Source organism: Labrus mixtus, chromosome 9 (genome assembly GCF_963584025.1).
Source record: "Labrus mixtus chromosome 9, fLabMix1.1, whole genome shotgun sequence".
Taxonomy (NCBI): domain Eukaryota; kingdom Metazoa; phylum Chordata; class Actinopteri; order Labriformes; family Labridae; genus Labrus; species Labrus mixtus.
The window spans coordinates 2868286-2885354 of record NC_083620.1 but is presented as its reverse complement, the minus strand read 5'-3'; the positions used below and the strand labels follow the sequence as shown (position 1 = coordinate 2885354).

General features: G+C 43.3%; 2 protein-coding genes across 2 annotated transcripts; one reads left to right on the top strand and one right to left on the bottom strand.

Moving 5' to 3' along the window:
* Positions 1-621: 621 nt before the first annotated feature.
* c5ar1 (complement C5a receptor 1) lies at positions 622-3235 on the top strand. Its single transcript, XM_061045948.1, has 2 exons — positions 622-702; positions 977-3235. Exon 2 carries the CDS (start codon positions 989-991, stop codon positions 2042-2044), a length of 1056 nt encoding a protein of 351 aa, XP_060901931.1. The 5' UTR covers positions 622-702; positions 977-988; the 3' UTR covers positions 2045-3235.
* A 413-nt stretch (positions 3236-3648) lies between these two features.
* LOC132980046 (dapper homolog 3-like) lies at positions 3649-15906 on the bottom strand. The gene is made up of 4 exons (XM_061045938.1): positions 15183-15906; positions 8797-8929; positions 8342-8452; positions 3649-6585 (listed from the first exon to the last, which is right to left on the bottom strand). The coding sequence occupies exons 1-4, from the start codon at positions 15411-15413 to the stop codon at positions 5078-5080; spliced, it is 1983 nt and encodes a 660-aa protein (XP_060901921.1). The 5' UTR covers positions 15414-15906; the 3' UTR covers positions 3649-5077.
* Between the last annotated feature and the right edge of the window lie 1163 nt (positions 15907-17069).

Genomic DNA, 17069 nt, shown 5'->3' with positions numbered 1-17069 from the left:
TCACATTACAAATGGAACAGAACCTTAAACAGAGCACCAGACTGTCTTTAAGAAGACTGAAAACTAGTAATTGAAAAAAAGAAGAAGATTCAAGAGGAAACGTTTACTGAAGTTATTTAACTTTCAAATAGGGAAATGTTCATTTCTTGTTGGATAGGAGAAGATGTTTTACAATTTTTTATTTTTTTTATAATCTATGAGCACAGCACTTCATCGTGGTGATTAACCATATTTAATACCTTTTTTTTTTCGACTCGCGTCAGCACTAGTCTTCTAGTTTCAGCTTCTAAGATTCTGCTTCATGTGCAATTATTGCATGAGCAGAGCTGGAACCAATTGGCTAGTAGGTTAACAGGCATGTAGACCATCAAATGATTTCATTTAGTCTGAAAGGATGGAGGCATGTCACTGTTTAGTTTCAGATCATTTTAGCTACGTTGATGTTTTTGATGATTGTTTTGAATCCTCCGATGCATTTAATGTAATGGCATAACAGATTGGTCCACTGTTTCCAGTTCTTCTTTATCTTAAAACTATTTTTAGAATGGTTACGGATATTGGGCAAGCATGCATGTCTTTTGAGTGTGTGTGTGTGTGTGTGGGGGGGGGGGGGGGGGGGATGGGAGGTATAAAACATTCTTAAAAAGCAGAACATCTTAACTTCCTTCGAGCAGAGTGAGTGCGACATCAACCACTGAAGCTGTAAGTTGAAATATCAGAAAAACTAAATTGAAGTTCTGAAGTTTAAAATGTAACTAGATTCTATATAATTAGAACGTTTTTCAGCTTACGGTGTAGTAACATTATGTATTTTATATTTTTGATTAATTCAGGGGAAATTATTTTACTAAATTATCACACTTCATTTTGAAGTAATAATTTTTTTTTTGCATGATAAATGAGATTAATCTGTGATGTTGTATTCCTAATGAACAACATTATAATACTGGATATTTAATAACTTTTTCATCTACAGCTTTAACCAACCATGGATGACTATATACCTGTGACATATGGAGACTATAACTTTAGTGACTTAGGTGACTTAAATAACATATTTGAAGAACTTCCTGGAACTTTAACCCCTGAGATTCAGCCAATCCAGATTGCGGCTCTGGTCTTCTACAGCATTGTGGTGCTGCTGGGCGTCCCTGGAAATGCTCTGGTGGTGTGGGTGACGGGGTTCTGCATGCCTCGCTCTGTCACCTCCCTCTGGTTCCTCAACCTAGCGCTGGCTGATCTCCTGTGCTGCCTCTCCATTCCTCTGCTCATGGTCCCTCTGGCCCATGATGACCACTGGCACTTCGGTCCGTTGGGCTGCACTCTGGTCAGAAGCTTGTTTTACCTGGTGATGTACTGCAGCATCCTGCAGCTGGTTCTGATCAGTGTGGATCGCTGGCTGCTGGTCAGCAGACCCATCTGGTGTCAGAACAAGAGGCGACCTAAGCAGGCGGTGTTTGGTTGTGTCGCCATCTGGTGCTTGGCCCTCATAGGCAGCATTCCCCAGTTTGTCTACACCAAGGAGATCAAAGCAGGGGAAGACAAGCGAGAGTGCGTCACTGTGTACTCTAAACAAAGTGCCTGGATCGTCACCTCCTACCGCTTCCTGGTGGGATTCTTCCTCCCCTTCCTGGTGATCGTCGGCTGTCACTTAGTCGTGTACAGCAAAGCAGAGAGTGGTCTCTCAAGAGGCCGAGCCCGCTCCAAGCGCACGCTGAGGGTCATCGTCGCGGTGGTTCTGAGCTTCTTCCTGTGCTGGCTTCCTTTGCACATCTTGGACTTCCTCGTTCTGCTTACCCCTCGGAATTCTCCTCACAGTCCCAAAATATACCTGGCACACATTTTAGCACTGTGTCTGGCTTATTTCAACAGCTGTCTCAACCCGCTGCTGTATGTGTGTCTGGGCCGGGGCTTCAAAGACAGCATGAGCCGCTCCCTGCGCAACGTTCTCCACTTCATCAGCGAGGATCCCAACAACAAAGTGAGCATCACCAACAATGATACTAAGAGCACCAGTAATCTAAAGGAGATGACTAAAATCTGAAAATGTACCACCTCTAATATGCTGTATTATACTTTTTTTTATTGTGAGTGAACTCTGCTTCACAAACTGCACTGGACGGGGGTTTCACCATTACCTTTCATAGACTTTAACAAAGTGTCATTGACAAACAATTTATTCTAAAGTGACATTCATTTGAATCTGAGTTTTTCTTCACTGAGGCATTGCTGTGTTTGTGAAGATGTCTTTAGAGAACTGAGTCTGTAAATCAGGACTATTGGTAAATGTGCAAAAGCCCATTTCCATTTCCTTTGAACATCCAGATATGCACAAGGATGATCTCACACTGGGTAGTTCTGTATTACTGCAAGAGAAGGTCTCACTTTTACTTAATGTGTGTTGTTAGGGAAGTTAGGGAATTAGTTATCTATTTTATTTTGTATACAATGAACGAAGAATAAAAACAATCACATGTAACAAACATAGGCCTATTTGATTTCCTCATCTAAAGATTACTAGAAATAAGTATTTACAGTCACATCCTCTTGTGTAACAGTGCTAGGCATCGTCCACAAGAGGGAGTGACAGTCAACAACAGATCTACATTCTGATGCTAAATGACATGATGGTGAGATCACAGTCTGTGAGATCCACTGACAGCTTACCGTACTTTCCTAATTGGCGTGGCAACACCTCAGCCCCACTCAAACGGGTTTTATTTGACTTCGTCCATAAAAAATGAATCATCTGATTATCTACATACTGTACACTTATGCATTATAACTTGAATGCAAACAAAACCAAGCTAAATGTTCAGTCCACGCTACACTCCAGTGAAAAACTGTGAGCCTCCCGAGGTAGATTACAACTTCCTCTACTTCTACCTTCACCATGCATACACCATTGTGAGTATGCCACCTACTGTGACAACAAGGAATTACAACACAGAACATACATAAACAGAAATGACACGCCCACTATGTCATAGCCCACCTTAAAGACAGTAGATAAGATTGTAGAACATGTGAAACTTTGAATAAGAGGTTTAGTGATGTGTTTAAATAAAACACCACACATGTCTGAAGGTCTATGAAATATAATCTCATCATCATGTTTTACCACTTGCCTGAACATGTTTATTTGAAATAATGTTTTTGATTTTTTTATATCAGCATTTTTTATGTTTATGAAGAAACTAAGTAATAAAAAATGATTAATGAGAAGTAGAATGAAGAGCAGAATTGCCTTTATTTACAAACTACATTCATTCAAACAAGGCCACATGACGGTTTATACAAAGAAATACATATTTACAAGAGTGTCAAAGTCTGTGTCCCTGTGTTCCTGTGTCAATCTGTGCACTTAGACTAATGCATGCATGTATACTGGTCCCCTTACTATGAACTGTACTTATCCCATTTTGGATTCAGAGACATCTCTTTACGCTCATTGGTCCTGAAAGAAGCTGGCAGAACACAGAGGTAAGGACAGTTTACCTTAGAGTGATCCACAACAAAGAAGAAGTTATGATAATAATGATGGATTAAAGATATTACGTGCTCAGAGAGCCACAGTCAGTTCATGAATTTTCAGAAAATGCTGAAATAGACCAGCGCTGATGTTCACTGCTGCTGAAATGTAAAACATTTTTACATAAGATCCTGGTTACGTTAAGGACAAATAGTCTTAGCACACAATGGAAGTTTTGTGATGCTTTAAGTATCTGATCTGATTCAATTTGGAATCTTTTTCTTTCTGACCTTTTTAGCAAGAGCTATTTAAACATGTACTAAACTCTGGAAAAAATGAGTCAAATGGTCAAATAGGAGACTCCTTTTTATCCAATAAATCGGAAGCATAACCCTGCAAGGCTTTTAAATTAAACCAGAAAATTAAATTATAAAAAAGAAAATTGTGCATTAAGTTTCCAATAATTAACTTCTATTCCAAGAATATGTCCTTTGATTTAAATGGCGCTGTTCTTTCAAATAAATGACTTTTTTTCCCCCAATTTCATCAGTACCAAATTACACAGTACTTTCCAAGAAGCCTCTCAACCTCTCAAACATGAGCTTGAATATGTTGACAGCTTGGCCATTTTAAAAGACTTAAAACCTCATTTTGTTGCCTTGTCATCTCGACACTGCTGGAAATGGTCACCTTTAAATCTGTAATGAATTAACTATAATACCAACGGACTGAAATAGAAACTGGAAGCAAACTCAGTCAATTACAGCCACTGTGGTTGATGTAATCACAGTGGAAATGTGCAATTACCATTATAATCAATTAGCACAGGATAGCCTCCATTAGTCGAGTGTCTGGTGGTTGTCAGCAACAAGATAAATTCAACCAGACATTTCAGACAAGTGATCCCGAGCAGATCTTTATCTAAGTCCATTGAAGTTAATGCCCCTCTCTCTTGAGGACAGATTATTTCAGATCAGGATAGGCACGACTGAACAGCTAAACGTCATCGCCCTCTCTATTCGTCAACAGAATAACTAGTCGGTTCAATTAGTTTTTAATATTTTATGTCAGCCCTCAATCCAGGTCAAATGTTGTGCCATGAAGCGAGCCTCTACTAGCCAGGGCTGTAGCTCCGATTTATTGCTCTACTTCCCCCGATGTAAACGAGCACAGTCAACGGATACCATCTTGTAGGAGCAGCATGGTTTGGTAGTATTTCACTGCTGCTAACATTAGCCACACTTGACAATCCAATGTGACGATGATAAACCTCAGACACTGTGATCGCACTCTGTCTGATAATGTGACACAGCTCATCATGACAACAACTGCATAAGATCAACTTCCCCTCAACTTAAATAAATCACGCTCAATTTTGACGGTTTTCCAGATTTTTTTTCTTGCCTTAAAACTCGTCGACTAAATTGTATTTAAGCGTCCGTTTAAACTTCAGGGAAATTAGTTGCAAGCAACATCCCTAGTGTTAGAGGTAGGTAGGGTATGAAGAGTTAGCATATGATTGGTGACTTGAAAAGTAGTGAACGCAAATCTTGCTCTGACAATGGCTTTACAAAACATCAGTAAAGAGTGTAAAACAGGTTTTCCTCACACAGTAGTCATGACTTTGAGAGACCCCGAGCGGAATCTGAGGATCTTCTTTTTCAGAGCGTGGGAGGCTTTTATCTTGACAAAGGCTTTTGGCTGAGCGGGGGCGTTGGCAGTGGCCTGTGGTGAAGGTGAGGACGAGGATGAGGTGGAGGCGAGGCGGGGCGGCAGCTGCTGGGGCCACACCAGCCCCCCGCTCTCATCCGAGTCACTGGAGAGCGAACTGGAGGCCGGAGAATACACCTCACTCATGCTGGACTCGGACTCTGCGGGGGCAGCAGCGCCAGCGTAGCCTTCCTCTCCCTGACACAAAGGTGCTCGTTCCTGAAAGTCTGGGTGCCAGCGCTGGGCGTGCTGCACCTGAGGGTGGTACTTCTGGGGTTGGGACTGGGGGCAAGGATGACCATGGCGGGTTTTTCGAGGTGGCCGTCTATGTGTCTGGGTTTCCCCCTCGTCCTGGCTGAGCTCCAGGTTGGAGCACCAACGTCGGCTCCCGTTGTGGCCTGCATGCTGTCCTGAGACTTGGCCTTGACCTTGGTTCTGAGGAAGGTCCCCTCTTCCATGGTGCCTCTCGGTGGTGCTGTACCTGCGCTCAGGCAGCACCCGTTGGCTCAGGGTGCTGTTCTCAGACTGGGAACGACTGGTTTTACTGCTGGACTTCTTGGTTCTCTGTCTCTCATTGTTGCTTTTCTTAGAGGGTCTGGACTTGGAGTTGAGGTGGTCAGGGGAGGCGATGGCTTGGTTAAGCTTAGGTTGCTCTGGGTTGTAGTGTCTAGGGGAGCGCAAGGGGGCGTGGCAAGGGTGTCCAGGGATATACTGACCACTGACTAAATTGTGTTTGTGATGAGTAGGGGGTTGTGGGTGTTGGTAATGCCGGGGGGAAGGGGGTTCACAGCAAAGGTCAAGCACCCCACCACCATAGTTGGGGTCCAAGGAGGGCAGAGGTGATGGCAGCCTCTCAGCCAGGGAGTGTGGCCTCGGCTGGGGGTAGGGCAGTGCCAGATAGCAGTCTTCCTCCAAAGATGGGGCCTCTCCTCCACAGGCCTCCCCCTCCAGCAGGTCACAACCCCAGCCCTGGTTCCTCTGGTTTGATGAAAGGTCACCATAGGGCTGGATGTGGGGGTCGGGAGGGTGTTGCTCTGTCGTCAGAGAAGGAGTTCTCCTGTGTAGGGAGCTGTGTCCGGAGGCACTGCAGTACAGGGGGTCAGGGCTCAGGGTAGTACGAGGCTGACATGGCCGTGGCGCGAGGGTGTGACGATGGATCAGACTTAGTATGTAACCCTCTACCCTCAAGGCCTGCTGGTAGTCCTCCTCTGTCACGAGGTCCTCTGCAGACTGCTGCTCCTCCCAGGCCTCGTTCGCTCCGCTGGGGTCCCACTGCCACGAGTCCACTGCAGAGCTCTCCTCTGTGATGCCCTCCAGAGGTGGGTAAGGGGCAGAAAAGGAGCGGGGGAGGGTGGTGCGTATGACCGGCATATCCAGGTCTACATTGAGCATGAGGGGATCTCCTAGAAAACAGGAAACAATAATGTTAAAGGTCAAAATGGAATAGGCTATTACAAACAAAACAACTAAGCTATGTATAAGACACACCAAGTAATTCATGATCAAATGTCCTGATATAAATCAATAATGGAGAGTAATAGAGAGTCCTTTGTCTTCTTCATTATTGATTTACCTAGAAGTGTTCCTTCCTAAGTCCCTCCCTACTAAAATTTAGTGCATCATTTAATGAAAAATATAATGACTTTCTTCAAATCAACAAACTGGTGTGGAAGGCCCAGGTAGAAGCTGTCTGCTCCAGAGTGAAACAGAGGCTGCACTTCCTGAGTCGACTCAGGACCTTGGGTGTGTCCCGAGAAGTGCAGCTTCTCTACCACCATGCAGTAGTAGAGAGCCTCCTTCCATCTAGTTTCTCTGCATGGTTTGAGAATTTGACTGTTCAATCAAAGGCCCAAATCAACAGACTCATATGGACAGCCATGCAAACCATCATGGGAGTACATCAACATCCCAGCTTTACAACAAACCATAATCAGACAGGCACAATAAATGTTCTGAGACCCATCTCATGTTCTACACCAGGAAAACCAGCTCCTCCCCTTGTCTGTGAAAGCCCTCAACGCCACCAGTACGTGCAGTTCTTCATGTTTTACTGATGAATGATTGTACTTTGATTTTTTGCTTACTGCATCAGAGCACTGTGAAGTCCAAGGCAAATTTCCCAATGGGACAATAAAGTTCAACTTATCTTATCTAAATTTAAACATGCATTACACAATCATATACAATTTAGATGAAACTGTGTTTACAATCCACTGTTGTAATGCTTTACAGTGAGGGAAAACAGACAAGGCCTTTAAAAGCCTCCATGAGAAAACACCATCAGTTTTCTTCTTTTATCTTCCTCTCTTGTTAGCCATCCAGACTTGTTGTTCTTTGTTGTGTTTTTTTTTTTTTTTACTACAACCCAGGCTGCCCGCTTGGAGGACTATAGCCTCCATACATAGGGCCCTAAGAGTTTCAGGACAACTAAAACTGAATCCATAAAACCCTCACATTACCAGAAAATCTGGGCTGAACACAAGTACTTACTAAGGGCCCTAAATGAGTCACCCCCCCCCCCCCCCCCCCCCATGTCTCATTCAGTGTTACTCACTGTATTAACGTCATCATCAGTGACACGCTTTGAGTGTGGACTAGTGCACGCAAGGGGTTGAGTACGAGCAGGGAGACATGATTGGTTCATCAGATTGGTACCTTATTTTCAAAGTTTTTACAGGCTTACAACTGCAACAGATGGCAAATTTTCTTCAACCATTTTTCAGAGTACATGAATTATTAATTTCTGTCAGGACCTAAAGATAATTTCAACCAAAATCAACCAGTTCCACCTATGAGGCTGAAGGTAACATCATAGTACTGCATTTCTTGATTTTCAGCTTTGACCATCTAATATGAGAATAGATCCAAAATGTGTATTTTTCTTTTCTTTTTCATTTATGTAGAATTGGTTAAAAGTGTTCTTGTTACAGATAAGAATGTAGAATAATCTGCATACTTACTTCAACCTAAGTTGGAGTCTGATTTAAATAGACGATAGTCAGCTCTTTTTTGCTCTTAATGCAAAAAATAATATCCCTAGATTTGAACTGCTTTACTTACATTTAAGAATAATATTTTACATGTATGTTATTAGGTCTGAGGATGCACGTTGTTCAAGAATATTACAAGATATATCCAGTTATGCTTTTCCTTCCTTACCCACAGACTTTGGCCTGTCATTGGTGAAAGTCCAGGGGGAGATGGGATCTGTGGGTTCAGTGGAACAAGATCTTCCTTTTGGCGATTGACCCCCACTCGACTCATAGAAACCTAGAAAAGACAATTACAGAGAAAGAGGAAGAAGATGAGTGTGTCTTTACTTGTAGCTCACTGATCATCCCATTTCTCTAAAAAGATCTTGCTTAATGCAGGCAGTGTGTCATCGCATTTTAAAAATTAGGTCACAAAACTAATCTGCAAGCAACTGGAGCATGAATGAACAATAAGAGCGAAAACAAATTCCAAACTCTTTGACATCATATTTCAAATTCCAAACAGAAAGCATGAGTTCCATTTTATAGAACTAATATTTGATGCACAATATTCATGCACTTGGATGCAAATGTGCTTGAAATAACTGATTGTGTACATAGAGAGTAAAACTGTGAGAGTACCAGAACTAGGCCGACTGTCGCCTGTGTCTCCTTGAGCTCCTTCATAGCAGCAGTCATCGATGTCGATCCTCAGCTCTCCCACCTGCTGTTCAAGCGCCTGCATAAGGCCCCATGGGGAACTCTGAAGGGCACTCTGAAACACAAACACACACACACACACGTTTTTTCTTGCCGTCCGTGTTTGATTGCACCGTTGGAAGGGGTTTTAAGTAGATGGTAAGAGGCAGCAATCAGCAACTTTAACAACAAAGCAAAAAGTTCAAGAGTCCTCACAAATCAAAGTACTGGTTTGCAGAAATGTTAATGACACAAGCACAGCTGTGACTCCTGCACGGCTTGTTTGTCCAGCTGCATGTTTTGATTTACACTCAGATAAGAGATAAGAGATAAGGTGTTTTAACTTGTATTGTGTTTAAATGTTTGAAGAATCCATACAGTATATGTTGTTTTGTTATCAAATGTAGAGTCAATTGAAACCATTACAAGTAGAAATAGCATCTGAGTTTAAGGTTCTTGATAGATAAAATCAAGTGATTTTTTTTTTTTAAAACAGTGAAGTATAATATCACAGCTGTCGTCCTTCAGTCTATTATTATACTCTGGTTGAGACAGACATGAAAGTTGTAGACGTCGTCTTCTGCTCTTGCTTTTTCCCGCAGCTATATTTAGTTCATTCTATTAAGTTAATAGATAGACCCAAGACAACCCAGAGTTAACCAACTTTACCCCAAATGACAGCGAGACTGAAACTATTTGATAAATAATCTCTTATATCATATCTTATAGTGATGAGTAGTTTCCAAATCTTTGTCTCAGCTAACAAAGGATAGAAATGGCTCAAATGTCAAGAAACACATAATGTCAAAGCATGTTAAGTCAAAGCACAGAAGTAGATCCTCCTCCACTAGTTACTAAAATACAAATGAGGCATGCAAGGAGCAGAGTCGTGCATCACTGAAGTGCATCATTGTACAGCGTTCATATCTGTCACTGTGCCTTCTTGTGTAAGCTGTCAGTTGGAACATGAATAATTCAAGGGTCTGAAGGGTAGGGGGGACTGGTCTGTCATGTGGGTGGGGGATACACACACACACACACACACACACACACACACACACACATGCAAGCAAGCACGCACACACACAACGACAGCACACACAGAATCATGCTATCCAGGCATAAATCGTTTAAAATGAGTACTCTATGCTAATCATTTACATTTACAAATCTACAATCCTTAATCCTTACCAAGAGACAAAAAAAGCGCTTGACTTTGCAAGAGGAACTCATCGTGGAGGTGTGCAACTCTAAGTTTGTTTTCATCAAGACATGCACCCACACCCACACACACACACACACACACACACACACACACACACACACACACACACACACACACAAACTCCTAAGACAGTCAAATTGGTCATGCTAGTTCAGCCAGCCTGACAGTATGTGCCGGTCTCTTGCTGACATCATCTGACACATGTATTAATATCTGCAGACACTTGGACACACTGTTCATTTTGGAAGCACGCACACACTCCCACAAACATTAACATGCACACACAGAGGCACTTCATTTTGTAGGAGGAGATACTGTTGACGCTCAACGCTCATTTGGAGACTTCATTACCAGAAGATGGAGCGTAGCCTTGTGACGAGGTGACACTTTTTATATTAGAGGCCTGCTATGATGAAGCACATGTCAGACTGCTGCTGCAGCCTTCCTGAACATGTGCATTTGTTTGACAATAAAACATTGTCTCATATCAACGTAGGCACGTTCAATCCAGAGACTTTTTAACCATTTGCAAGCATCTAGTAGTGCAAAGAATTCCCTTCCCAATTAAAACTCCACACAGCTGCTAGCATGGCTGCAGACTTGTTTTCTTAAAAGGTCACATAGCTCTTTTCCCTGGAACATTTCACAGCTCAAACCTGAAGGAACTGCATATGGTTTTTGTCAAAGTGAGTGCTTTTTTCTTCTCAGAACTGGAATGTGTCAAGAGAGAAAAAAATGCTGGAAAACAGGAAACTAAGTCTGGCCTACCTCTTAGACTGATCTTTTGGTTAGTGCACCAATGATTTGTCGAGCTCCTTTGTCTTGCAGACTAAAGCCGGCCATGATGCGTATGCTGTTGAGAGGCAATTGACCCAAGCTAACCTGCGGCTTCCCACACAACCTCTTCACCCCAAACACTGTCATGTCTTTTGTCTTGACAAGGCCACTTATTGTCTTGGTATAAACAAAGAATTACCATCAGTTCATCAATATGGTTTTGTGTTGCAGAAAACCAAGAGTAGGGAGCTTTGTTTTAGCGCATTGCGTTGAGTGATGTAATAGCTGGGAGGAGGGGAGACTATTGGAAATCAATGAATCAATGATACAGATGCACATAATTGATTGCTTGCAGCCTCTTTGTGCACACACATGCACACACACATACTCATAAAAACACTGTGGAAGCTATAGTGCTGGTTATTAAATGATAATGCTGCAGAAAACAAACAAACCTTTGTGGACCAACAAACAAACCAAACACAATAGAACATCTAGCTGTGGGGCTTTGGAGCAGATTCTCACTGTAGCAGGGACCGTTGCTCGGACTGGTCTTTGATTGCACTCCATTATTTATGGTCCCACACTGATTCCCTGACACTGTGTGTATCATTACTGTTTTACTGCATCCTCTGCCCCAAGCCGGTGGGGGGATGGGGGAGACAGAGAGGACGTGGAACAGCCAGCCTCACCTAGCCATTAAGCCGTTACACACCAGGACCACCTGATCTTTCAATGAAAAAGACTCATCAGCAGGGGGAATCCAAGACATCAGTTTGATTGATTACTGACTGACTTCACATCTGAGATCTTACCGAGTCACCATGGAGAAGGGGTGAGGGGGTGGGCAGATTGGTCTGAAAAGAGGAAGATCAAACCAAGCAAAAACCTATAATGTTCTTTTGTGTGAGCGGAGGTTTTGAGACATGAACAGGCTGTCATCGATGAAAAAAGTGCTTCATATGGACTTCAGCTGTCTGAAATCAGATTCTATAAATCTATGGAACAGGGCATACAAGGCCTGCAGCCACATGGCTGGACCCTCGATAATTAAAGCAATGTTGTGACTGGCTCCACACAGAGAGAGAGCTGTGGGAGGCCAGACTTACACATACACTCACACTTGACTAAACCACTGATCCCTCTTTTCTCCAAACACACACACACACACACACACACACACACACACACACACACACACACACATACACACACACACACACATACACACACACACACACACACATACATACACACACACACACACACACACACACACACACACACACACACACACACGTTTAAATTATTTCTTTAAAAGGGCAAATTAAATTTTAATGACCAATTCAATTTGAATAGAAGTCAAATTTGCACACATGCTAAGGTGCACACAGTGTTGACATGAGCATAATGAATAGGAGTCATTAGCATGCTCACACTGTGTGCTACGTGCACAGAGTCTTGTATGCACGGCACCATGGTGGGCTGGCAGTGAAAGGAGTCTCTAAAGAGAATAGTGCACCAGGCTGTGCTCATGTGACCGGCTGTTGTAGAACCAACGTCCATCTTAAGATGCATTTGTGGACCTAATGTCTTCAGCTGTGTATCGGAACACCTTTCTTTGTTTGTTTATGTGTGTGTGACTACAAAAAAGCCAAACAGACTACAATGTTTGGTTTTGTGTGGCAGAACAAAGCAGAGGAAACCTTCCAGTCCTCCACTCCAGTGATCGGTCACTGCTGAGTACACTAGCTGCTTCACACTGTCTCACTAATGACGTGCTGCTGTCTTAACACAAAGACACACACACACACACACACACACACACACACACACACACACACACACACACACACACACACACACACAACCCAATCAATGACAAGCCAGGAGCTCAGCAAAATGCACAAAACAAAGCAAAGCCTACTGCAGACACATGGACAACATTCTGCTTGAGGAGGGTACCAATTGATTTCAAGCACTGACCTTTTGCCTATAAACACACATGCACACGCACACAGATACTAATTAGAGCCTGGAGTATTTTTGCAACCAAGTCTTTCAGAAAATAAGTACATTGGCCACTTCTTCACATGTTCTTAAATTCATGTTTTACCTGCTTTAAAAATGCTCTTCAAAAGTTGTTGTCCCCTCTACTGTGCCGATTGTAGGTTCTCTATTTCTTTGAAGATTGATCCCTTTAGAGTTGCATCAAGATCATTCTTTTATCGTGTTTGTTTATTTAGCCCTCCAGATCTTACAGAATATATGAACTTGTTTTGTATCTCATGCACCCAGCTGTTTTCATGTGTTTTTGGTGTGGCAGCCGATTGCTCTAGAGGGACTTTGAAAGATGTTTAATTAATTCAAGACATTTTGAGAGGGATCGTTTATGACTTCAGAACCCTTTTTGTTTTCTGGATTCAAACACTCATCGACATAGATACATGTATGTCAAACACTCATACACAATTCATACATGCTCTTCCGCTCTATCCAAACACACACAGTAGGTAGCTGAGAGAGGTCAGAGAGCTGCATGCTTTCCCAGCTGCTGTCTGGCGTCCCACAGCTGTCAACACCTTCTACAGCGCGCACACACACACACACACACACACACACACACACACACACACAGTATCTGGAAAGGGGGAAAAAAAGGCCTCTCCCAGCCTGCCTGGTGCCACATTCATTTTTTCAAGAAAGTTACACGTACACACGCACGCACACACCAGTGTGTCACTCCAGTGAACCACGCATTTGGCAGACTTTAAAGATGAGATCGGGGTCGGGGATTTGGCTCGGACGCAGATGGCGACCTGATATCATGAAGACTCAATTTGAGACTTCAATCAGAGTCACGTTGGACAAAAAAATAATAATCTCCGAGGAATTCCGCCGTGTAATTACTATCACGCATGGATAGGCGTAACACTTAATAAACATCGACCCACGGACGCGTTGCGCACAGACTGAACACTGGAGAAATATGTAGCCCTGAGGGGGAAACGCGTGTCACCCCTTCACGGGCTTTGAAAATGTCTGTTTCCTGTCAGTACGTGGATGAGGGGACACTGACACGCGCTGACCAGCTCCACCAGTATCAGGGGAGATGTATTTACTGGACTGCTGTGTGTGCACATTGGAAGCACTTGACCCCGTGGACTCCTTAAAGTGCATCTTTTTTTTTCACTCAAGAAAGTAAACCAATCCACTCGCGTATATGTAAGCGTAAAAGCAAAATGAAGGCAATGTGCCCAAATCATACCAAGCCAAGCTGACGCAAATCTACAAGGCCACCTCACTGAGGCCTTGGTCTGCATTAGTATTCAGCTCCATATGCCCCTATTGTTAGGCCCCCGGCGGAGGAGAGGGAGGGTGGGAGGAGAAAGGGAGGCGTGAAGAGGAGGCGGCTGATTTAATTTCTTTTTCACCCTCTTTAATAATGGCTTATAGTATCTATGTTGAGACAGGCTGCACGCTGCGCTGAAACTGTAGCCAAACAGGAACAAAACTCACAGATAGAAGTTTTCACTACAGCAGCAGAACAAAGGAAATAACTCCAATATAGATTTGAGTAAATAAAAGGCACGGCAGAGGGGGAGCTCAGTGATGCGTTAAACTTTCTGAAGGTGATGCTGTTATACAGTTACCGTCAATTCAACTTTTATTCCTCTCTATTAACCCAGTTTTTGAAGTCTCGTGTTAATCCTGGCATCACTGCGTCGCAGCAGCAGAATGTGTCGCAACTTCGCCGGAGCTCAATCCTATATTTTATATGAAGGATGATTATGACATAAACATATTAGCTGCAACAGCGACATACAAGCTGCGGGAATAATTCACTGCTTTATAATTTGTAAGGAACACAAATAAGAGCGTGTTAAGTAGTAAAGCCTACAAAAGTCCATGATGAGGGAACAATGGGCCATTAAGTAGTCGGTCTGTGGCACAAACGGCGGGTGCTCCACCCCCTGATTTCGTTACCCAAAGGCATAAATCTCAGGCCAAAGCACCGCACGCATTACATCCTTTCAAACAGAGACACTATTAATCAAGTTGAGTAACTTTTTTTTCTTTTTTTTTTACAGACAGAGGTCACCTCCACACAAAAGGCGCAGCTCAAAGCAAAAGTCCATCCAGCGGTCAAGAGGATTACACTGAGGATCTGCTGTAAAAACTATACGAGCTATCCAAAGCTATGTGTGACTATGACATATGGGGCAAAGTGGGGTCTCAAACACAGGGGTGTGGTAGTATGGTGTGAGTCAACATGGAAGAGCTGCTGGAATCCAAACATGCAGTAAAAGGCACTCAAAGTTCTTACCAGCTGGCGCCTTAGTGTCAAGTTTTCCTGCCCCCAGCTGCTGAAACACGCCAGCTCTCCCCTGGAGCTGTCCTGAGGATAGAGGTTTCCCAGAGCCAGCGCCCCCAGCACCAGGCACTCCTGTCTCTGCTTGCGGAGCTCCAGCTCACACAGTCCGGCCAGACTCGCCTCCAGACGCTCCTTGGTCCGACTGCGCTCCACCGTCACCGGGAACGAAAACGCACGGTGCATATCCCTAAAAAAAAAAATCCCAGCCTTCTACGCAGAATTTCAGTAATTATTCCGCTTTCCTTTTTTTGGGGGTGTCTCCAGTCTCCAGATTTACGAGGGCATTCGCAGTCTATTAAGGGCCATGCTGCATCCCATTCCTTCTGAAGGTATGGTTGCTTTGGAGCAGCATGCTTTCCCAGATCTTCTATGCGCTATACATTTTCCATTTCGCAGCTGTCAAACGAAGCCACGGAGCCCCGCCCTCTGCGTCCAGCCACGAGAAAGTGGGAGTCATCATCCCCCTTTGCAAATCCAATCCAAGCCGTCATTGGATATGAGAGGCTGGTGGGTGCTGCGCGTAACGTTGTCCCATCCCCCTTGATTCATTAGAGTGACGACTCGACCTCACCCATTTTTCCCATCTTGGCCTGGGACTAATGGGCTACTTTAGGGGACGCCTGTTTCTGGCAGTGTAGTAAAACACTGTGATTTTATTATACTGAGACTATTTAAAGCCACTATGTTTTAAAGCGAGACTGAAATAGTGCTGTAAAAAAGAATATCAGTTAGACAGTATGCAGTAACAATGACAGGGAGGCTGTAAAGTGCAAACATAAACACATACTTGATATAATGAAATGTTTTAAATTGAATATGAAAGGCCACACATAAGAAAGGAATAAAGATTAAAAATGTTGTCTTTGGGGCATCCTAGTGTAGGCTATCTACATTTTGTTTTTCTGTTTTCATAGAAAACGATCACATTTCTGTTTATATTTAATGTGTTCTTTGAATCCCCTTGTGCTGCATATTGAGCACACTCATGTTTGGAAAACTCACAAACAGAAAAAAACACATTTGATTTGACGTTTCCCATTTTTTTTTATCAAGTGACACATTTCAGACATTTCTGTGTCATCCTGTGTGTCTTCAGCAGCTGGGGCGATTCATCTGTTGGGGCCCTAGGCAAAAATGAAATTGGGAGCCCCTCCGACCACCGTCTGCCAGTGTCCAAACCCTCTTACTCTTTCTTTAATAATTCCTCTTCATTGTCCTTCAGTGACTTTCACTGACAAACTTTGGTTTTCACAGTAGTAATGCATGATATGCTAAAGCAGGGTAGTGAGAGTAATAATAAGAGTGGTGCCCTATTTAGAGCTACTGTTGCAGTTTAAAGTTTGTCAGCCCTCAGGGCACGGGCAGTTCTAGGCAGGGGCCAACAGGGGCCAGTGCCGCTGTAAAACTGAGCTTGGTCCCCCCCTGTGGCCACCCCTCCAAAAGGAAGAACCCCCTCATAACACATACACAGTATCTGACTCACAATCTAGTATTAAATTCTGTTACTGAAACAAATATAAATCATGGTATTTTATGTTGAGGTATTTAATGATGTGCGCTATTATTTGGCATAATATACTGTGTGTATATATATATATATATATATATATATATATATATATAGATATATAGACATATATTAAAGCGATCATCTTTGTCTATTTTTCACCTGGGTTTAATGTTCACCTCTGACAAAACAACTGGCCCCAGTTTGGCCCCCTCAGTAAAAGTGGTCTAGAACCACCACTGCCTCAGGGGCCCACTACTGGCCTGGGGCCCCCTTAGCAGTTGCCCGCCTTGCCTGTTTACAAGCAGCACCTCTGTTCAGCTGCTTCCTCT